This window comes from Quercus robur, chromosome 11 (genome assembly GCF_932294415.1).
Source record: "Quercus robur chromosome 11, dhQueRobu3.1, whole genome shotgun sequence".
NCBI lineage: Eukaryota > Viridiplantae > Streptophyta > Magnoliopsida > Fagales > Fagaceae > Quercus > Quercus robur.
The window spans coordinates 21,986,575-22,010,051 of NC_065544.1; the positions used below are offsets into that span (position 1 = coordinate 21,986,575).

At 37.1% G+C, this 23,477-nt stretch overlaps 1 protein-coding gene across 1 annotated transcript; it reads left to right on the forward strand.

Annotated features, from left to right (window-relative positions):
- Positions 1-380: 380 nt before the first annotated feature.
- Positions 381-22,070, forward strand: LOC126704608 (mitochondrial uncoupling protein 5-like). Its single transcript, XM_050403640.1, has 2 exons — positions 381-1,551; positions 22,013-22,070. Exon 1 carries the CDS (start codon positions 495-497, stop codon positions 1,455-1,457), a length of 963 nt encoding a protein of 320 aa, XP_050259597.1. The 5' UTR covers positions 381-494; the 3' UTR covers positions 1,458-1,551; positions 22,013-22,070.
- The last annotated feature ends 1,407 nt before the right edge of the window (positions 22,071-23,477 follow it).

Here is a 23,477-nt window from a genome sequence, read left to right on the forward strand (position 1 = left end):
TAATTGTAATTATTATATTATAATTTCTGAAATAGTCTTTAGTTAATGTGTGGCTTCATGCCATGGCCTCAGTTCGATTTTGACACGGGAGAAGAGTGCCGAAGCTTCAGGCTCATAAAGAGTTAGTCTTGGGTGGACTACTCACTCTAACTGGTCAATCAGAACCAGTCTTTCCAATTTGGTGCCCACATGTGTATTGCTCGGCAACATAACTTCAGTATAGACAACATAGGCTACTTCATTTGAAAATAATTGTGTCCAAGTCAAAACCGAACAGCCAAGACTAGCCAGAGTCCTACAACACGCAAACGAAGGCGAAGAAACGCTGAAACACAGAGAAGACCGCGTAACTTGTTAACTTGCTATAAATATGATTTCCCTTTTGGTCTTTCTCAACTCACCACTTCAAACACTCATTCCTCACTGCTCTGATCTCTACTCTCATTCAGACATCTTGCTATAACAGAAATCAAAAAACAAAACATAAACTACAAATGGATTTGAAAGGCTTCGTTGAAGGAGGCATTGCTTCAATAATTGCTGGAGCTTCCACTCACCCTCTTGATCTCATCAAGGTCCGAATGCAACTTCAAGGCGAATCCAATCCTGCCCTAGTACAGGCCTATCGTCCCACAGTTGCTGCTCTAAACACCCCTAATGGATACATATCTCTCCACATCGCACCACCACCTCGTGTTGGACTTATTTCCATCGGGACCCAAATCGTCAAATCCGAAGGCGCTACCGCCCTTTTCTCCGGTGTCTCCGCCACCATCCTCCGCCAAACACTCTACTCCACCACCCGTATGGGCCTTTACGAAATCCTAAAACAGAAATGGTCTGATCATTCTGATTCAGACACTGCCAAATTACCAATCATGAAAAAGATAGCAGCTGGCCTTATTGCCGGCAGTGTCGGCGCGGCGGTCGGGAACCCGGCTGACGTGGCAATGGTCCGCATGCAAGCTGATGGACGTCTCCCTATTGAGCAGCGCCGGAACTACAAGAGTGTGGTTGATGCAATTAGTCAAATGTCAAAGCAAGAAGGGATTGCTAGCCTGTGGCGCGGTTCGGCTCTAACGGTAAACCGTGCGATGATTGTGACGGCTTCTCAGCTCGCAACTTATGATCAGGTGAAGGAGATGATATTGGAGAAGGGTGTGATGAGTGATGGGATCGGAACCCACGTGACGGCGAGCTTTGCCGCTGGGTTTGTGGCCTCGGTGGCTTCGAATCCAATCGATGTGATCAAGACGAGAGTGATGAATATGAAGTTGGAGGCAGGAGGAGTGGCACCTTACTCTGGTGCATTGGATTGTGCCATGAAGACTGTGAGGACAGAGGGGGTTATGGCTTTGTATAAGGGTTTTATCCCTACTATCTCAAGGCAAGGGCCATTCACCGTGGTGCTCTTTGTTACACTTGAACAGGTCCGGAAGCTATTCAAGGATTTGTGATCATGGCAGAGTTGAAACATTCTTTTTAGAGTCTAATTGAGGAACAAAGCAAATTGACATTTTTTTTCCAATTTTTTTTATTCTTTGTGCTGACCTATAATATAAATATTGCTTTATTGAAAAAGTTCTAATTCTGTTTGGTTGTGATCTTAGTATCAGTTTCAACTAAATTGCATACAATACTTAATGGCACTATATGAATAAAACTGATTTGGATGGATTACTCGAATCTTCAAGATTTGGTACAATAAATTAAGGGTGTTCATTCCTATATTGCCGAATTAGCAGTGTCCCCTAAATACAATAGTAATTTACTGTCCACTACTCACTATTAACGAAATTTTCTGAAAAAAGTTCTACCAAATAGCTGAGAAGAGTTTTGGTTCTTTTTCAGCTGCACTAACTTTTCATAGCTTAAGACTTCATTCTGATTTTTCCCTTCAATTGTCCCCAAAAGACAAAGAAAGACAAATATCTTGCAATCCTCTGTTTTACCCCTGGCCTGTTTCTGCAAATTCGCCAAACTGTCCTGTTAATGAATAAATGGGACAAACTTTCCACACAACACAAGAAATCAATCAAACTAGTCCATTCCACTACGAGCTGAAGGAAATCTCGCACATATGTTCAAAGTTAATTGATATATTTGAAAAAGGGAGTGCCTAATAGGAGCTGGTTTACTTTCAGTCCGTTAATTTGGATAAAGCATGGACTCAAACTAGGATGTAATATTAATACCCAAGTGAGAAACATAATATCTACGCATTATTAGTCCACCAGCCTACAAAATGCTTTTCATTACTTTACCATATATACACTTATATTATTATGATTTTGGGTACCTCCCTTTGCAAAAGCGAAATGGCTCACTAACTGAAAACAAGCAAAGCAAAATCTATAATGCAGAAAGGAAGAAAGAAAGAACAGTTATAAGAGTTAGAAATGAGAAAGAAAGCTGTGTATATTAATACAAATATAGTGATATACTCTCTGCTTATTTACAAAATGAGCTACACTTGGAACCGAGAGACAGTACAGATATTTATACTGCATACATATATAATTTGTGTAACGTATAGATTTAAGAAATGGAGGACTATAATTATATAATATTACATCCTCGCTTGCTAACGGAATGAAAATTTGTTGGTCTTTTTCCGTCCATATTCCTCACTTTCGAATTTTAAATGCTTCTAGATTCCTAGAAGTAACAAATTTCTAAAATTTTAATTACAACCATTAACCCAAAACAATATAGGGGTATTTGTAACATATACCCTAAACTTCAACATTTTATAGTCACCCTAATACTTATTGCAATATGACATCAAAGATGTTTTCATTATTCTTAAACCATTTAGGTGAAAAACGTGGAGAAATAGAGAATGATGAACAAACTTTTTCATTTTATATATATATATATATATATATATAAACTCACATAATATCGGTGTACATGAAATTATGAATTATTAGATCTATCTTGGCCACACCCACCTTCCACATAATCAAATTCGTACCAAAATTCACGAACCATGGTGGCTGGTGGCATGTGTTGCTGCTTGCTGGCTATACCATCAAGGTCAAACTTTCAAAGGATGATGGAAAGAGAAGTAATCAAGTTCTTAAAAGCATTCTCATCAAGGGTGTTAAAAATGCTAAATGCTATTTTTTAGCATTTTTTACACCTCAAATCATAATAGCATACCTACAATAAAGATGCTAAATGGTAAATATTTTATCATTCAGCTACAGCGAGCTATTATTGATAACAGCTCACTGCAGTTGGATTGTAAACAAAAAAATATTTTTTTATTCCCACCAACTCTCTTTTTTCTCACTTCTCTCTTCTCTCTTCTCTCTCCTGTGCCTTTGTTTGTTCTTGGTGGTTCAGCGATTGTGGTTTGGTGATTGTGGTCCGTCGTGGGTTGTGGTCTGATGGTCATGGGTCATGGGTCCGATGATCATGGTTTTGATTTTTGGTTGCGGGTCGTGGTCCGATGGTCGTGGGTCATGGTTTGATGGTCATGGGTCGTGGTCTGATGGTCCAATGGTTGGCGATTGTGGTCCAATGGTCATGGGTCGTGGGTCCGACAGTCCGATGGTCGTGGTTTTGGTTCTGGGGTCACAGTGCGATGTTTTTAATGGTCTTGATTTTTTTTTTTTCTGCTGTTGTTTATGGTTGCAAGTGGATCCTGCTAGTGGCTAGTGGCGGCAATGGTGCATGGATGTGGTGGTTGTGGTACGTATTAGGTTCTAAATATTTAAGAATTAAATATTTAGAGTCATTATTGTTTCGTATTGGCAAACCGAGATTAAAACATGTCTAGTCTAGGTGTTTAGACAATGTTTAAATAAGGGTGTTTCAAGTTTTTGAAGTCCAGCTGTTTGTAGAAAAGAAAAGTGAGGTTCTGCCTTTCTCGACCAATCGAGAATTAGGCTCGATCGATTGAAAATCGCAGGCTCAGTTTTTCTACAAATTTTTTAAACAAGCCCAAGCCCACAAAAACGTTTATGGTCACTTAAACTTCTCCACATATAAAAGGGAAACCCTAGCCATGTTTTAGGAGAGCTGAAGAAGACTTATGTGTTACTCTTTGTGAGATCTGAGAGGTTCTATACCTTCTAACTACACAAGATTCTACTGAAACTTAAACTACAATCAAGGATTGGTAGAACTAATTGATGCATCAAGATCAACAAGAAAGAGTGATCTGAAACCTTTGAGTGGAGTCTCAAAGTCACAAGTAAGGGTGTGTTTGTGTTGTTGTAAATCTAAGAAGAGAAAGAGTCTGTGGATTAAGAGCTTGCACATGGTCATGTTAATAAGTTACTACATGAGGTAGCATTAGATTTAGGGTTAAATCTTTTTTAAAAACTTCAATTCTCATATAGTGGATTTGGTTTACCTTGAAGATAGTTAGGTCAAATGCTCCCCAAGTTTTTACTATGAAACAGTTAGTTTCATTGGTTTTCATGGGTAATCATATCAGTGTGTTATTTACTTTTCCACATTTTTGCATGATTTGACAAATTTGTGTTTAAGCTAGATCTGAAAATTTATCTATGTAATCACTTGTTTAATAAATTAGGTTAAACAATTTGTTAAAGGGGTCTAAACAAACTCTTAATTGGTATCAGAGCGGGGTTAGCTCTCGTTTTTAAGTATCTTTACCTAGAGTTGATCCTTGACCCCTGCTGTCATGGAACACGATCAGTCTCTTGTGATCCTGCCACACTTTAATGGAAATAACTATGCTTACTATAAGGTTAGGATGAAAGCCTTCTTGAAATCCATTGATGAGAGAGTGTGGCTCTCTATTGAGAATGGTTGGGAAAGACCAACCACTGCTATTGGTGAATGGACTACTACCCAAAAGGAAGCAACAAGCTTCAATGGTAAGGCTATGAATGCGATATTCAATGTTGTTTCCATGGAAGAGTTTAAGAGAATCTCAAATGTGGAGATTGCTTACATTGTATGGAACATTTTGCAAACAATGCATGAAGGCACTAAGGTAATAAAGATCAATAAACTTTAGTAGTTAACATCTAGATTTGAAAGTATTAGAATGTCAGATAATGAGTCTTTTGATGAATTCTATGCTAAATTAAATGATATTGTTGATTTTGCTTTTAATTTGGGTGAAGTTTATGATCAACATAAAATTGTTAGGAAAATTTTTAGATCTTTGACGGAGGAATTTAGACCTAAAGTGACTGCCATAACTGAAAGTAAAGATGTATGTTGATTCTATCCCTATAGATGAACTTGTAGGATCTCTTCAGTTCTATGAGTCTGACTTACCAAAGACTAATAAATCCAAATCTATGGCTTTAAAAATTGCTAATGATGTTGAAGATTGTGGATTTGATAATAAACTCTCATCTATTGAGATTGCTTATCTTGCCGAAAACTTTAGAAATTTTCTGAGAAATAATAATAGAAGGGCAAGAAATAGAAACACTACTAAAAACAATAATGCTGAAAAATCTAAAGATAGAGTAGATCAATCTTCAAATAATTCTTTAAGACAACAATGTTATGGTTGTCAAGGTTATGGTCATATGAAATCTAAGTATCCAACTTTCTTGAAGTCAAAAGGTAAGATTATGGTTGTCACTTTGAGTGATGATGAAGTTTCTGATCATGAGTTTGAAAGTGATCAAGAAAGAAATTTCATGGCTTTCACTACTATTGCAATAGTAAGTGAAATTGAGACTGTTGATGAGAACCCTTCTGATGGGGAACTCTTTGAGAATGCATATTTGCAAGAAGCTTGTAACAAGCTTTGCAAGATAGCAGCTAAAGATGCTATGAGTGTTGAAATAGGTCTGAAAAAGATAAAGACTCTTGAACAAGAAAAGAAGAATTTGCTGCTAAAGTTGTTTGATGCTAATGAACTCTTGAACTCTGTTAAGATTGAGAACATGTCGTTGCTTGAAAAAGTTAAAAATTTAGAATTAGAATTATCAATTGCTAGAGATCAAATAGATAGAACTTCTACCTCTAAACTAGATAAAATGTTGCATGTTCAAAATTCTGTTTCTAATAAGATTGGTCTAGGGTTTGTTGAGAATGGATCTATAACCATAGTGAATCCTCCTAAGTTTGTACATGCTACATCATCTTCTGTTGTTTGTCAAACTCTTTCTGATGTTAAGGTTCAAAAAGTAGTATCTCCTGCTTCTAGAAGAACTAGAGTAGATCTAAGTGAGTCTGAATCTAAAAAGTCAAATCAATCTGGAAGCAAGAAAAACCACAAACCTCAGTGGTTTTGTCAGTTTTGTGGTAGAGTTAGGCATACTAGACCAAATTACTTTAAGCTGCAAGCTTTAAAACAATCTCCCAAACAGAAAGTTCATGTGCCAAAAGCACAAGATCCTGTTGCACTTATTCATGAGTTGGTAAAGGTTCTTAACCTTTATACCAATGCTGGAGCTAAAATTAAGACAAATCCCAACTCCAAATTTGCATCTAAAAGAGTTTGGATGCAAAAGACTCAATCTTAGTAAGTCTGTCTATCATGGTCCTTGTGTTAATTCTTTCTATCTTTTGTGACCAAAATTGGTTTTCTTTAGGATTGTATTTGCATAACATTCATACATTGCATTCTAGGTTTGTTTTGATTTATGTTTTTCAGTTTTTTTTTTAAATGTATTTATTACACATCTTCAAGTGTGTAATTGAGATTAGCCTATGAAATTTACATTTCATGACTATATACCTTGTTTAGCTTTGATAAGATTTATTTCTCTGCACTTTGCTATGTTATGCTATGTAGTGCTTATATTGTGTGAGTTGTTTATAGATTTTAATCACATGCTCTTGATTTTGAAGTCACATTCTTTTGATTGTAAGAACTAAAAAATCCTAGGAGAAAGACATAAATAACCATCTCACCACTGTTACTCGCTAATCATAAACACCTGTGTGCAAATCATAAAAGTCGTGCTTGGTAAGGTGTAGCTCTTGCACAGCAAAATTCTAAAGGTGTTATTGTACATTAGTTAAAATAAGCAAAATAAAAACTGTTAGGACATATGTGATTCAATGTTAGGAACATGTGTCAACATTTTATGTAATTGGCTAATCCTTTGACAAACGCACTTTACTTGTAAGTGGGTAGATCTAGGATGTGTTTAATGCTTCAAGAAATAAGGTTTCAAGTTCCAGTGTTAAAGCCATGCAAGTCTGTCCAAGAATCAAGTGTGAAAGTGCAGGATTTTAAAGCTCAACAGCTAGCATCTATCAAGATTTAAAAGCTGCTGAAGCCCGTGGCTCGACAACTAGCTCGATAGATGGCAGAGTTTGGTTTTTTGGGGGTGATAGTGGAAAAGTTGACAGATAAGTCACCCTTACTGCCACTCTACAGAACCGTACATGAGATTTTCACCTCATACGGCTCCTTGTTCAATTCTTTCGAAGTCTATTTATCGAGGTTTATGAAGTTCAGTTTTTCAAGCTAATTTTCATCCAATTTGTGAATGCATGTTTGGGTTTTCTTTTTTCACAATCATAAACATATATAAGGATTATTTTAAGGGCCGTAAAAGGTTACACAAGTTGCACAAGAGCAAATTCCACAAGTGTGAAGAAAGGTGTGACAAGAAATCTAGTTTGCCCTAGTTCTTGAAGAAGCTACTGTGTTTTGTACACCATAGGGTTTTGTGACCAAGCAACTTCATGATCTTCATCATGTGATGAATAGAAGAACTTTGCAGCCAACATCCTTCTCAAGTTGGTGATCAAGTCGTGTACTGAGATCCACGCAATCGGTTAGTCACATACTAGGAGCTATGCATTGAAAGGAGAAATTGCCATTACAGAACAAGTCCAATTGGGTATTAGGGTAAGAGTTCAACTGTAGGTTGGCATAAGGTACTGGGATTCCTTTACTTGTAACCGCTTGTTTTGATAATAGTGGATTCTTGGGAGTGGTGACTTTAAAATCACCCGGTGGGGTTTTTGCAGTGTAAGTTTTCCCCATTTGTAAAGAAATCACCGTGTCAATTTAATTTCCACTACATACTTAGTTCAATTGGTGATTTGTTTTTGTTGCCACGTTTTTTGCATGTTAATCTGATTAATTAATAAACTTGGCTAATTAATCAATTAATTCATTACAAGGGGTCAATACGTTTTTGGCTTATCAAAAACAAAACAAAACAAAAAGAAAAATGTGCTTCAAAATAAATATATAAAAAAATTGCATGGTTGCAAGTGTGTTTTCTAAGAGATATGAGAGTTATATGATGTAACTCTTTAGGTGATAGTCACTTTTAAACTTATGTGATGGGTAATGTAGAGAGTGTGTTTATTCTCTGTTTACATGTCACCATGTGAGTATCTCATGCACTTGCTGGTTGCACACACCACAAGCAAATCTTTTTTAAACACTGTGCATGTAATTGAGTGTTAGGTTCTAAATATTTAAGAATTAAATATTTAGAATCATTATTTTTTTGTGTTGGTAAATTGAGATCAAAATATGTCTAGTCTAGGTGTTTAGACAATGCTTAAATAAGGGTGTTTCAAGTTTTTGAAGTCCAGATGTTTACAAAAAAGAAAAGTGAGGTTCTGCCTTTCTCGATTCATTAGGAATTAGGCTCGACCGATCAAAAAGGCTCAATTTTTCTGTAGATTTTTTAAACAGGCCCAAGCCCGCGAAAACGTTTAGGGTTTCACTTAAACTTCTCCACATATAAAAGGGAAACCCTAGCCATGTTTTGAGAGAGCTAAAGAAGACTTGTGTGTTACTCTTTGTGAGATCTGGGAGGTTCTGTACCTTCTAACTACACTGATGGTTTTTAGACCCCTTAAAAACACAATTGGATTAACCTAGGTAATTAGCCAAGTTGTTACTTAGTCCAATTTAATAAAACTAGGTTATCACAATCAAAACAATCATATCATGCAAAGCAGCGGAAAGATAAATAACATAAAGATATAATCACTCAGGAAACCAAACCGGTAAAAACCTGGAGAGGATTTGACCTAACTATCTTCAAGGTAAACTTGAATCTACTATCTTGAAAGAATCGAAATTCATACAATAAGACTTACAAGCCCCCACGCTCAACTTCTTATTGCTACCTACCAGTAGAACTTACTGACATGACTACGTGCAAGCTCCGAATCCACGGACTCCTTCTTTCTTGGATTCACCACCAGATACAAGCACACCTGCTTGTGTTTCTTTAAGCTTCAATGGTAGCAACTGAGTTGATCATCAAGGTGTAGATAAAATCTCCTCCTTGAAAACCCTAAGTTTGTGTAAAGGAAAGCTCTTCTAGATCTCACAAGAGATTTACACAAACAGTAATATGAGCAACACTAAAACGTGGCTAGGGTTTGCCTTTTATACTTAAGACAAATTAGAAAACCCTAAACGTTTTAAACAAACTAGGGCTGAGTTGGAAATCTACAGAAAAATGCATTCTGCCCGAGATTCGATCAATCAAGCCTAAGCTTCAATCGATCGAGCCAGGTTGAAATGCATAATAACCTCTTCATTAGCTTGATTCCAACTTTACATAAAAGATACAACTTTGAGCAAGACTAAACACTTCTAAACATATTATTTTGATCATGGTTTGCCAACAATACACATTAGAGTTCTAAATACATAAAAACTTAAGTCTTTAGAACCTAACAAACTTCCCCTTTGGCAATCCGTGACAAAATACAACTAGAAGCTCAAAGTTTACAAAGAAAAGCTCTTTACAAAACAAATGCTCATAAAACAAACTCAATCATAACTACTATCCATCAGTTGCAAGTGTAGACAGCAACTCAATTGAATCAACCTGTATATTTCCTGAAACACTAAACAAAATGCATAATCGCATGTGTGGAAAAATACAAGTAAACAAAATAAATTCTTGATTTCAAACAACACACAATAAAGACATATATCAATGAAAAACTCATAAATATAAATCAATAAATAGTTGAAAAACAAGAAACATATAAAGCAATAAAAATAACTCCCCTAACATGAATATTCCAACAAAACTATAGCAAGAGCTAAAAAGATAAAATACAATGTGAAGCACCTAGATACAATCTAAACTCCACAAGCTCCAACCAAAAAAAATACTCTCCCCCTGAAGACAAAAACTCTACAAGCTCAAATATGTACTCCCCCTTTTTGTGACGGAATGCCAAAGGGCAATCAAAATCCATCATCAAAAGGGAGGTGGCGGTGAAGATTGTCTAAACTAGGCCAACTCTGCGCGTAAAGCACGGATCTCATCGAGCACGTCCACCAAAATCTGTCCATGAGCCGCTTGAACGGTCAAGACATGATCCAACGTATGTCGAATGTCTGAATCATCCGAAGTAGTCGGTGGAGGAACATCAGTATCAGCAGCAGCAGCACCAGACGTCTTAGCAGCATCAGCACTTGTAGAAGAGGGAGGAAGGGGAATAGTACCAGATGACACACCCCTAGGACGCGAAGAAGCAACTCTCTAATGAGCAGCCCTCTGCCTAAGAAAGGTGGCACCTATGGGAGTAACAACATGAACAGGCTCACCAGAAGGAAAACCATCTAGACCTAGAAACAGCAAAATCCTATGAATGAAAATAGGATGGATAAGCGCATGCCCTACGGTAGAACTCCTATGAACTTCATTCAAAAAACGAAGGAACAAATAAGGGAAACTAATAGACGCACTAGAAACAAATGCATACAAAAACACATATCGCTCTAGAGGGATGGTGTGGAGATGAGAAATAGGCCACAAAGAATGATACGCTATCCTAAAGAAAAGATAGGCAGTCTCGGTAAGCTCAGCGGACGTGATCCAAGGATTAGAACCCCACTAGATAAAAGACCCAGTGATGTATGACATGACAACATCTAAGGGAGGAGACTCATTATAGGGATAGTCAGGCTCTCGAACAACCGGAACCCCAAGAGTTTCAACCACTACCCGAGGGGTAATGGTGAACTCAACACCTCGTATCCAACTCCTAACAAGGGTGTTGGAATCATAGACGTGGCAAGAGAGATTCGAGAAGAACTCTCTAATCAGGGCGGTCAGGGGTGGATGATCTATCTCTAAGAGAGAAAACCAACCTCTAGACTCAAAGTTAGCCCTAATGACCAGATCAATCTCATCTAAAATCACAGCACGCTCAGCCCAAATCTTACTCTTACAGTTTAGAGTCTCAAAGGCCTCTCTGCTTTTATCATTCCTAAACACCTCACTCCTAGAGGGAGATTCAGAGGAAGTGGAGGGGGGCCTATGGGCTCTAGTTTTCCTAGGCATGGTGCTAGGATAAGGACCAAGACACAAAGCAAAGGAACAAAACAAAAAAACACCAAGGGCAGACTACAAGTTAGCACAAAAAAAATATAGAACAAAATCTATATGATGCATGAACAAATTAAATGGCATGATGCATGTCCTAATGCAGTGCAATTAAGTTCAAATTAATTTCAAATTCACAAAATTTGGCTTGAGCATAGAGTTTCTAACAAAAACCCCAAAATTTTGAAAAACCACTTGATCAATTTGAAAGACATTGACTAATTGATCATCATACAAGATAGATTTCAGAAAATAATGACCAATTACATCAAATCAACAAGCCAATTTCCTCAATTTAACCAAATTTGAACAAAATCCCCAATTCGGGTTAATTACAAGCCCTAGAATTTTCAATTCCTCAAAAACCACAAAATTGATCAAATTAAACCACAAGGATCATGATTATAACATCCTAGAATAAAATCCCAATGTTCAATTTCACAAAAATATGGTTTGTATCATCAAAAACCCCAAAATATGCTAAGTCCGAAAATAACCCTTCAATGAATGGAAAAATGCATGTAAAACAGAAAATAAATGAAAACGAGAGGGTAATATGGACATACCTGCTTAGGGAGAGAGAATCCTTGCAAGAAAAATGGAGGAAAACGACAAAAAATCTTAGTGGAGCCTTGCCAAGTCGGAGAGAGAGAGAAAGTTTTGAAAAAGTGAGAGGAACAAGTCAAAACTGATATTTTTAAAAACCTGATTCACGAGTTTCGATTGATCGAAAATCAGTTTCGATCGATTGAAACAGACAGAGGCTCTTTAAAAAATTTTAAAAAAATTTCGATTGATAAAAAAATAGAATGGATCAATCGAAACTGGCAGAAGCTCACTAAATTTGAGGAAAAACACAGTTTTTGAAAAGAAATTTATGAACAACTCAAAGCATTGAAATTGAGGAACAAAATGCATGAGTATGTGATGATATGATTTTCAAAAACAAGAATTTAAGCCCAAATTTCCCAAAATTAAAATTTCTTGCATTCTCCATAAATTTTCAAGCATCAAATCAATTTTGCACAAAATTCAAAGTATTTGCAAAACTTGGTTGGTCAGACCATAAACACACACAATAACATATACAATGTTTAGCAAATAGTAACTTGTGTAGTGTGTGTAACTAGCAAAACTTGAGATACATGTGAGGTGATATGTAAATAGTAATCAATCACAAAGTCTACAAAATTCATCACATAGAATTTAAAAGAGACTAACACTGAAAGAGTTACATTATATAACTCCTGCTTCAAACAATAACAAGAGACTTTTATTTATTTATTTTACTACTGTCGTGCTGTTACTACTACCTCTTCCTTCACTGCTTTAGTTTAGCCATTTAGCCTCTATGTCTCTAGGTTAGGCTTAGGGTTTTGTTTCTTTGTTTGTGGGTTTTATTTATTTATTTATTTATTTTTGTCTTTGTCTTTGATGGAATGACAAATTAGTTTTGTTTGAAATTTTTGAAAGGCCAGGCTATATGTTTTTTGGTAAAATTTTGTTGATTGGGTTAAATTTTCTTTAGTTTTGTTATTTGTGATTTTTGTTGTTGTGCTAAATTTTTTGAGCCTACTAAATTTTCTTCTAAATTAGATCCATAAAATTTTTTATGGCCATTTAGAGTGCTAATAATATTGTTAAGATGGGCCAAGTATGAATTTATTGAATCAAATTGATAAAATTAATATATACATAATTATTTTTAAAAAAAAATTTGGGGGGCCATTGCCCCCAAGCCCAACAATAACTCCTTCCCTGGACCCACACTTCTTACTTGGTAGGACTAGAGATGACCATGACACCCCACTACTTCCATCGAATTATGGGTCCAATAGTTGGTGGCTTGAGTGCGGAGTTGAAGCATACCCCAATAGTGATTTACTGTTGGCTTTGTTTGATTTTCAATATTCATCTAAAAGTCAAAACCATTGATATCCAATTTTATGTATCACAAGTTCTTGAACATGATCTCAATTTAATTATACGAAATATTACTTTTTATATGTAAATGAAATTAAATAAACAAGTCTAAACTTTTAATATTCGGCTTAACTCGTTACAATTTTAAGTTCAATCTTATATCCCCCATCTTTAACTTGCCTATTTTATGTTCATGTTCAATTTGACATCTATTGAGATGGATAAGGAACCACTCCCTCTTGTTATTGTCTACTATTAGTTTAATAAATCTTTATTTAGAGGAAAAAGAAAAAGAAAAAGAACCAATCATGCAAATATATAAGGAGAAATGTTGTGCACATTTATAATATTTTCACATTTATGTAGTAAGTTGTTATTAGTTTTAATTTTGGTCCATCACTAACATCATTTTTAGACCCATCAATAACAACTTACCATCTAATATTTATTATAAAATTAATGTGATGTAACATTTCTCCATATTACTCTCAAAATAATGTTCATTTCTCATGAATCAATAATGGATTACACCTTCTATCTTTGACGTCAAAAAAGAAAAAAAAAATGGATCACACTTTGAATTAATAAACTCCTTGGTTTTTTTTAGAATACTAAATATTTTAATATACACACAAAGAAAGAAGCAAGAAAGTTTTAAAGAAATTATCAGTAGTGTATAATATTACTAACTTATTTTACTAAAAATTATTCCATATATATACGGTGGTGGTTGGGTCAATCAATACACCTCATGCGAAGCACCCTGCTTTTCTCCAAGACACGTTAAACACGTATCATAATCAGGTCTACGAAATGTCTAGCAAAATTTGCTTTTGATTGGACAGAATTACAGAAACATATCTTACTGATTTTAATTGGATTTGATTGCTTCCAATTAGAAAAATTTATAGAATTTCGTGGCTGTAGAGATAAGGTTTTCTTTTTTCTTTTTTCTTTTTTTTTTCTCCCTTTTTTCCCATTCTTTTTGCTAATTGGTTGTAGATAGGGTTGGAGTTGGACCAACTTTTCTGTGACCCAATGATTATTATTTGGAGCCACACCAATGTGTGTCTATATATATATATATATATATAAATGGGGGTAAGCTACAAACAAAGGGTGCCGTTCAGAGGGCACTGGGGGCGGAAGCATAAATAGGTTACAAATGTAGTTCTAGTACAAGTGTAAACTAAGGGTGAAGAAGAAGAGAGAGCCATTTAGGTTTACAATGTATTTCAGATTACAAAGTAAGACTGAAGCTCTGAGGTAGTATGAGACTAAGCCTGCTGAAGACTGAGGCCAAGGGTTCCTTTTATAGCTGGAGGGAGCCTTGGATCAGATCAGGAGACTGCGGGAATCACGGAAGGTAAAATGCTTTTACTTTCAGGTGAATATCTTTTCAGCCGAAAGCAATAGTAACTTCAATGATTCTGTCAGGGCACTGTGGAGTGAACAGTAACTGGTCACTGTTTATGAATAGTGTTTTGTCCCCTTGCTTTTCCAAATAGTAACTCTGCATAGTGTTCTGGACTGTGCAGTGAATGCTATGCTGTTGACAACTCTGCTAGTGCGGGTACTGTTTCTGGAATAGTAATCGGATTTGCAAAGATAATTCTTGAGCTAACTTGGGGCCCCTAGAGCTGTTCTGGAGCTTCCTGGAGCTATTCTGGAAATGCCTTAATCGTTGTCCAAATTATAACCATCGTAAGGATCTTGAGAATCCTGGAATGGGTCAATTGGAGCACGACTGCACGAGGCTTCAGAAGAGGCAGGAGAGTTCTTTTCTGCTGACTCTAGTTGTTCTGATTGGAGAAGTAGCCGTTGGGCAAGATCCTTGAGTTCTTTACTATATTTTCCGGAGATTTGGACGGAGTCTAGACTTGACTGTGATCTTGTGCAATGAGCTATAGGTTTCTGTACTGGAAGAGGAAAGTCATTATATAATTTGGAGATAGCATCAGTAGGCCTGAATTTATCCCACCATTTTACAAAGAATTCCCTATCGAGTAGATTCTGATTGATAGCATAATTCCACATACTAATCCAGTGGATCTTGTATTGTACTGTCATATGCAAGATAGCTGGAAACTGAGAAGAATGCTTGTTTGTCTGGAATCTAGAACTGAAATATCTTAGTGCATCCTGTAGGGGTTCTGGGAAGTTCTGTGGAATTGATCCAAACATTTCCCACCACTTGAGGAACCACGAAGGTATCTGTCCTTTGAATTTCCTGTCAAACTGAATGAACCATGAGTGGTCATAGTTCTCATTTTGGAAGAATAATACCTTTTCAAAAGCATCCATATAATCATAATAATTGTACAGGGGTTCTGATCCCTTGAGTACTGTAAGTTTTCTGAGTGTGGAGGGGTGTCCCCAATCTTTGCAGCTTACAAAACTCTGAATTATGAATTTATGGTATAGGACTATTGAGGGATTATTCCTGTCTCTGATGTCTTCTATTTTGGCAGACTTTTCTTGGATGAGAATGCCTTTATAGAATTTGATGTTCTTTTCGGGACTTTTGGGAAGGAAATGCCATTCATGGGGCAATACTTCCATTACTAATGCTAGCGGATCTGTTATGTGGGCCAAGTGTGGCTCAATATAAGAGATATGCTGAACAAAAGGTTTCTTGATGTAAAAGGCTCTTCCTGTTCTAGGAGGGAGAGCAAAAGAAGGTTGCTTAGGCACAATCGGGCCAAAGGGTTCTCCAACTGTATATGGAGAAGTTGCTTTGGGAGGTAATGTGGCTAAGGCAGAGCTGTAACTGTGTTGTCCTTGGGGCCTTTGGTAATTTGGTTTCGGGATTGTAGAGACCAAATAACGATTGACAACAATGGATGGTGGCACAGGTGAAGTCTTTTGTGAACTGGAAAAGGGTACTAAGGGGCCAGGGTTTTGTGCCTGACTGGTACACCTAGTGGTTTGCTTTTTAGGCAACTTGGGAGGTTGGGGTTGTGCGGGTTTCTTCCCGGACATTTTGTCCTGGATTCTGCAAAAATTCACGGGTTAGGAAGTCAGGGATACTGTTCTGAGTTCCGGATATGAATTCTATGTCAAAATCAAAAACTGAAAGAATGGCTTGCCAACGTGCAAAAATCTGTTTTGATGCAATGTTTTGAACATCTTTTTCTAAAACATGTTTTGCAAATTTACAATCAATTCTTAATAAAAATTTTTGATTCAAAAGATCACTTTGAAATTTTGAAATGCATAGTACTACAGATAAAATTTCTTTTTTAATAGTACTATAATTAAGCTGAGTGGGAGTCCAAATTCCTGAATGAAAACAGACAATCTGTTCAAGGGAAGTGAGACTAGCACGCTGTAGGAGAATGCCGCCATAACCAATGTTAGAGGCATCTGTCTGGACTACCTTCAAGGAATTTTCTGAGGGCATTCCAAGGCAAGGGAGTGTTTTGACATATTTCTTGATTTGTTGAACAACCAACGTATGAGTGGGTGTCCAAGGAGGAGGGTTGGTTCGGAGTCTATCAAAAAGAGGCTTGCATTGTTGCCTAAGGTTTTGATAGAAATCAGAAATGTAGTTGAGGGATCCTAAGAACCTTTGGAGTTGGGTCTTTTCTAGGATTTCATCAGGAAACTTTTCAGCAAACTGAATGGCTCTATCTATGGGTTTGATGACTCCATGTCTTATATCAAAACCTAAGAACCTCACATTTGTTTGGAAAAGCTTAATCTTTGGAGCCGAGACAACAAGACCATTTCTTTTGATGGTTTGGAAGAATGTTCTAAGATTCTTCCAATGTTTGTCTAGGGACTTTGAGAAAATGAGTACATCATCAATGTACACTATGGTATGACTGGAGAATGGATTAAAAATCTCATTCATGATGTTTTGGAATTCAGAAGGTGCATTCTTAAGACCAAAGGGCATTACATTCCATTCATAATGGCCAAAGGGTGTGGTGAAGGCTGTTTTGTACCTATCAGACTCTCTGATTTGTATCTGCCAAAAACCACTCTTCATGTCAAACTTACTGAAGACCACTGCTTTACTAAGCCTATTAACTAAGTCTCTTTTGTTGGGGATAGGATACCTTATCCATTCTAAGACTTTGTTAAGGGGCTTATAATTGATGACAAGTCTAGGGACACCTCTCTTTATCTCAGCATTTTTCTGGACATAAAAAGCTGGACAAGACCATGGTGACCTAGAGTTTCTGATGATTCCCTTTTTAAGAAGATCCTCTATTTCTGCCTTGCAAGTATCCATGAGTTCTTGGCTCATTTGGATAGGTCTAGCTTTGGTAGGGATGTTCTTTTCATGGAAATCTTTGACATAAGGTAGAGCAACTTCGTGCCTTTTCCTATGCCAAAAGGCTGTGGGAAGATCAGAGCAGACTTCTTGCTTAAGTTTTTCTTCAAACTTTCTGATGTCTGATTGGTAACTTTTGCAAGCTAATTGCTCATCAAACCTGGCGTAACTTAGTTCATTACCAAGGTACTTAAGGTGTTGGGTTTTGGCTTTGATAAAGTTAAGGGTCTTGGAGATAGAAACCTCTTGGAGACTATTGATGTCTTTAGGTTCTGGGCTCCTAAGAAACTTAAACTTGACTGGTTGGCCAAAAGGATGGGTAGTGATTCCTTCACTATCCGTGGTGAAAGGATACAACAGACACATGAATGGGTTTCCTAAGATGACCCTATCTGTCATATTTTTGACAAGAACAAAAGTGGTTTTAAAACATGCATTGTCTTGGCAAACATGTGCTTTTGGGATTTTAAATTCAATCTGCATTTTTCCACCACTTGCGGAAGTTAACCGTTCTTTGGTTTTTCGAAAGTATTTTGAGGGAATGATTCCTTCTTGAATGCAGTTGAGATCAGCACCTGAGTCAATTAAGGCTATTACCTCAAATTCAAAATCTTTGCTTATGACAATCCTGACTTTGGAATGCCATTTCTGGAAGTTAATTCTACTGATGGTTTGTAAGAACGATCCATTGGATGGTTCTGGCTCCATATCTGCAGTAGGGTTAATTGTTTCATCTGCTTCATCATCAGAAGGGTTCTGTAATGAGATTTTGTCCTCATTGCCTTGATGAGAAGTATACTCTAGATTTTTGACTCTTAGGTCCATGAGACCCTGATCAACCCTAAGGATAATCAATTCTTGCCTAAGGGTTCTAACCTCAGACTTGGTATCCTTAATCTCTTTCTGAAGATCTTGGATGGTTATCTCTTTCTTAGATTTGGTAAACCTATTGTAGATTTTTTCCAAATCAACTTTGGGTTCCTGGAACCTAGGTTTGGATGTACTGGTTTCCTTGACTAGGGTTTTGTGGAACTCACTAAGTCTTTGAGATTTCTCTTCTGGATCCTTGATCTGTTCTGTGAGATCTAGGAGTAGTTCTTCTTGTTTAGAAAGCATTTTGATAGTGTTGTTCCTGCAACAACTATCTGTGCATGGTATGGTTTCATCTGGGCTACTAGAGGTGTTGGTTGAAACTCTAGGAGAGGATGAATCTTGGTAAATCTGACAGATTTCTTGGTCGATAGAACTATTGGGAGACTCATTTCCTGGATGGTCAAGTTCTAAGGCTTTGGAGATATCCTCAGAGATTACAGTATGGGTAGGGGAGATGCTTGGACATTCCTTCTTGAAATGCCCTTTCTTCCCGCACTTAAAGCATTTTCCTTTTGCTTTAGGTTTGAGGTTGGTAATGGGGTTGGGGTTTCCTTTATAGAAGCCATTGTTTAAAAACTTCTACCTTCTATATTCTCTGGAAACTGTTTTCTTTCTATGGAAATCCTTAAAGGTTGGGTTTCCTCTAAATTTGGATATCCATTTCTTAGGAGGAAGTGGGGGTGTATCACCAAGCTGATCATCTAGGGGTTCATTCTCCTTTTCATTTTCTGAGGAGGGTTCATTAGAACTGCTAGAAGATATGTGGGCTTCTAAGACATTTACTTTTGGTGAAGGAGAGACCGGTTTCTCTTCTTTCTGTGTTGTATGTCTAGTCTTTGTTGGTGGAATGGTTTTTGCTGGAAGTTTGGTTTTGGCATAGTTCTTTTTATGCCATCTGAAATGTTTCTCAAAGTATTCAAAGAAAGGATAATCAGCTTTTACCTCTTTCATGAATAACTTCCATTTCTCCAAAACTTCAATCTTTTGTTCCTTGGTATGGTTGGCTCTATAGGTTTCTCTCTTAACTTTGTTATTTTCAAAATTAAAATCTTTTTCAAGAGCGTCCATATCAGGGGTGAACTCTTTTGTCAACATTAAGAGTTGATAGTCATATTCAGGTTCTTGCTGAATAGGATTTCTCATATCAATTCCTGATGGTGAAAGAGGCTTAAGACTGTCCTAACTGTTGCTATCTTCTTCTTGATCAGCAACTGAGTCTTGTTTGGCTGTGTAACAAGGGGTACTAACCTGGGAGTGGTCTTTAACACCTTGAAACTGTGGACCTAAGTTTCTTCTAGATGTGGGAAAGGGAGCTCGTGTTCTAGACGAACTACACTGGGATGCAGGTCTATCTTTAAGGAGGATAGTTGGCTGCCTAAGGGGTTGGCGTAGATCTACGGATCTAGACCTTGGTTCTTGGTACAGATCTATGGGAGATCTGGGCCTGGATTCATCATACTTTAAGGGTGACCTAAACCTAGATTGGTCAAAGCTAAGTCTAACCGTTCCATCGGCTAACTGCTGGACAACATCTAGATCTGGGTTCCTAACAGGGTTATGGATCTGTAGAGGATAATTTTCATTCTCTATAGTCCAATGTGTTGGGAATGTGATCTCAGACCATTTCAGGGTTCTGGGTACTTGAACTGTGGATCTAACATCTGAAGTTTGGATAAGAGTGGTTTCACCTGCCTTTCTCTTATCTACTGCCTGGATGGACATGTTTGTCCTCATGCACTTATAATACACTCTGTATATAAGAGCAAGCTATCTGGTGCCATGTAACACAAGGGTTCCATGGGTTTTGATGTTGAGGGTGAGGACCTTCAAGATGTGAGGGTCGTCAAGTGCTACAGTGAGGTTTGGGAAACAGTCGAAGTGAACTGGACCGTTACTCAAACTGGATTCAATGGTACCTAGGAGACTGTCATTAAATCTGATAAGACGGGTGTCTCTAAGGGCCATAAGGATTAAGTTGTTCAACCCTTCTCTGATCAATGGTTTTACTCCAACTTGGACAAGTCCTATGTGGAGGAATTTATGATCTTTTTCCCTGTAAGCTTTCACGGCTGCAGGGGATAACAAGTAGCATGTTTCATACTCCTTGTTGATGCTGTAAACTTGTTCTATAGTCCTAACATGGTAGTCTGCTCTGAAAGACTTTTTCAAGGACCATGATGATGACTTATAGACCTGGGTTGTGGGAACTTTGGGTATGTTCCAATCTCCTAACTTCTGATCTAGATCTGAAAGCTGGTACGACTCCGAGTTGATTGTTCCATCTTCTTGTGGAATCTCAGGGAGTGATGTACTGCTAGATCTAATGCTGGTGGAAGAGTCACTCCTTCTAAACATCCTATTTATCATTTTGGATTAAAAGCCTAAGAAATCAATTACAACCTAGACTACCTTTATCTTCCAATTTCTGGATCTAACCTTAGATCTGAAACAGGGAGTGTATGGACGCCTTCTGTGAATAGTTACCTACTTACAGCCACTGGGACGCCTTCTGTGGTGTCTGCTACTACTGACCGAAGCTTTTCCCTATTATTGGTGTATACAAACCTTTCCGCACATTTTTCCCTCAACAACGCCTAACGCCCTCCTGGCTAACGGCTAACAGGGGAATATCGTTTGGTCTCGGTTCACACTCAACCTCGGTACTCTAGACTTACTGGGTAACAGACGGACACAAAACCGGACTTACTCTTAGTCTTACTGGGTAACATCTCCTCACAGAACTTAGCTTAGTACACATCTGCAACAAACTTTGGGGAAAGAAACAAAGACAAGAAGGAAAAGATAACTGGGAAGCAAAGGATTAGCTTAAACAGATAATCACAAGATAATAAACAGTTTGAATGAACGGGAGGCTCAGCCTACCACCAAAAGAAAGAACAGCAAACACTAACTAAGATGAAATAGTAGATGAAGAATGCAACATATGGGAGTGGAAGTGCAATCAGAAAATAGATGTAAAACAAAATAATGTTTGTTAGAGATAACATACTTCAAAGTAATGTATAACCACAAAATAATGGATAACTATGGCGGTTGAACCGGCCAACTTGATTTACTTTCAAAATAATTACAGTAACTTACAAACACTTACGATCGGCCAACAAACTTGGCTCTGATGTCAAAGCAAGAAGGGATTGCTAGCCTATGGCGCGGTTCGGCGCTAACGGTAAACCGTGCGATGATTGTGACGGCTTCTCAGCTTGCAACTTATGATCAGGTGAAGGAGATGATATTCGAAAAGGGTGTGATGAGTGATGGGATCGGGACCCACGTGACGGCGAGCTTTGCCGCCGGGTTTGTGGCCTCGGTGGCTTCGAATCCAATCGATGTGATCAAGACGAGAGTGATGAATATGAAGTTGGAGGCAGGAGGAGTGGCACCTTACTCTGGTGCATTGGATTGTGCCATGAAGACTGTGAGGACAGAGAGGGTTATGGCTTTATATAAGGGTTTTATCCCTACTATCTCAAGGCAAGGACCATTCACCGTGGTGCTCTTTGTTACACTTGAACAGGTCCGGAAGCTATTCAAGGATTTGTGATCATGGCAGAGTTGAAACATTCTTTTTAGAGTCTAATTGAGGAACAAAGCAAATTGACATTTTTTCCAATTTTTTTTTATTCTTTGTGCTGACCTATGATATAAATATTGCTTTATTGAAAAAGTTCTAATTCTATTTGGTTGTGATCTTACTATCAGTTTCAACTAAATTGCATACAATACTTAATGGCACTATATTGAATAAAACTGATTTGGATGGATTACACGAATCTTCAAGATTTGGTACAATAAATTAAGGGTGTTCATTCCTATATTGCCGAATTAGCACTGTCCCCTAAATACAATAGTAATTTACTCTCCACTATTCACCATTAACGAAATTTTCTGAAAAAAGTTTTACCAAATAGCTGAGAAGAGTTTTGGTTCTTTTTCAGCTGCAGTAACTTGTCATAGGTTAAAACTTCATTCTGATTTTTCCCTTCAATTGTCCTCAGAAGACAAAGAAAGACAAATATCTTGCAATCCTCTGTTTTACCCCTGGCCTGTTTCTGCAAATTCGCCAAACTGTCCTGTTAATGAATAAATGGGACAAACTTTCCACACAACACAAGAAATCAATCAAACTGGTCCATTCCACTACGAGCTGAAGGAAATCTCACACATATGTTCAAAGTTAATTGATATATTTGAAAAAGGGAGTGCCTAATAGGAGCTGGTTTACTTTCAGTCCGTTAATTTGGATAAAGCATGGACTCAAACTAGGATGTAATATTAATACCCAAGTGAGAAACATAATATCTACGCATTATTAGTCCACCAGCCTACAAAATGCTTTTCATTACTTTACCATATATACACTTATATTATTATGATTTTGTGTACCTCCCTTTGCAAAAGCGAAATGGCTCACTAACTGAAAACAAGCAAAGCAAAATCTATAATGCAGAAAGGAAGAAAGAAAGAACAGTTATAAGAGTTAGAAATGAGAAAGAAAGCTGTGTATATTAATACAAATATAGTGATATACTCTTTGCTTATTTACAAAATGAGCTACACTTGGAACCGAGAGACAGTACAGATATTTATACTGCATACATATATAATTTGTGTAACGTATAGATTTAAGAAATGGAGGACTATAATTATATAATATTACATCCTCGCTTGCTAATGGAATGAAAATTTGTTGGTCTTTTTCCGTCCATATTCCTCACTTTCGAATTTTAAATGCTTCTAGATTCCTAGAAGTAACAAATTTCTAAAATTTTATTTACAACCATTAACCCAAAACAATATAGGGGTATTTGTAACATATACCCTAAACTTCAACATTTTATAGTCACCCTAATACTTATTGCAATATGACATCAAAGATGTTTTCATTATTCTTAAACCATGTAGGTGAAAAACGTGGAGAAATAGAGAATGATGAACAAACTTTTTCATTTTATATATATATATATATATATATATATAAACTCACATAATATCGGTGTACATGAAATTATGAATTATTAGATCTATCTTGGCCACACCCACCTTCCACATAATCAAATTCGTACCAAAATTCACGAACCATGGTGGCTGGTGGCATGTGT

Bases quoted from the DNA above. Each gene is read 5' to 3' on its own strand.
- LOC126704608 (XM_050403640.1), top strand. From the start codon at position 495: ATGGATTTGAAAGGCTTCGTTGAAGGAGGCATTGCTTCAATAATTGCT.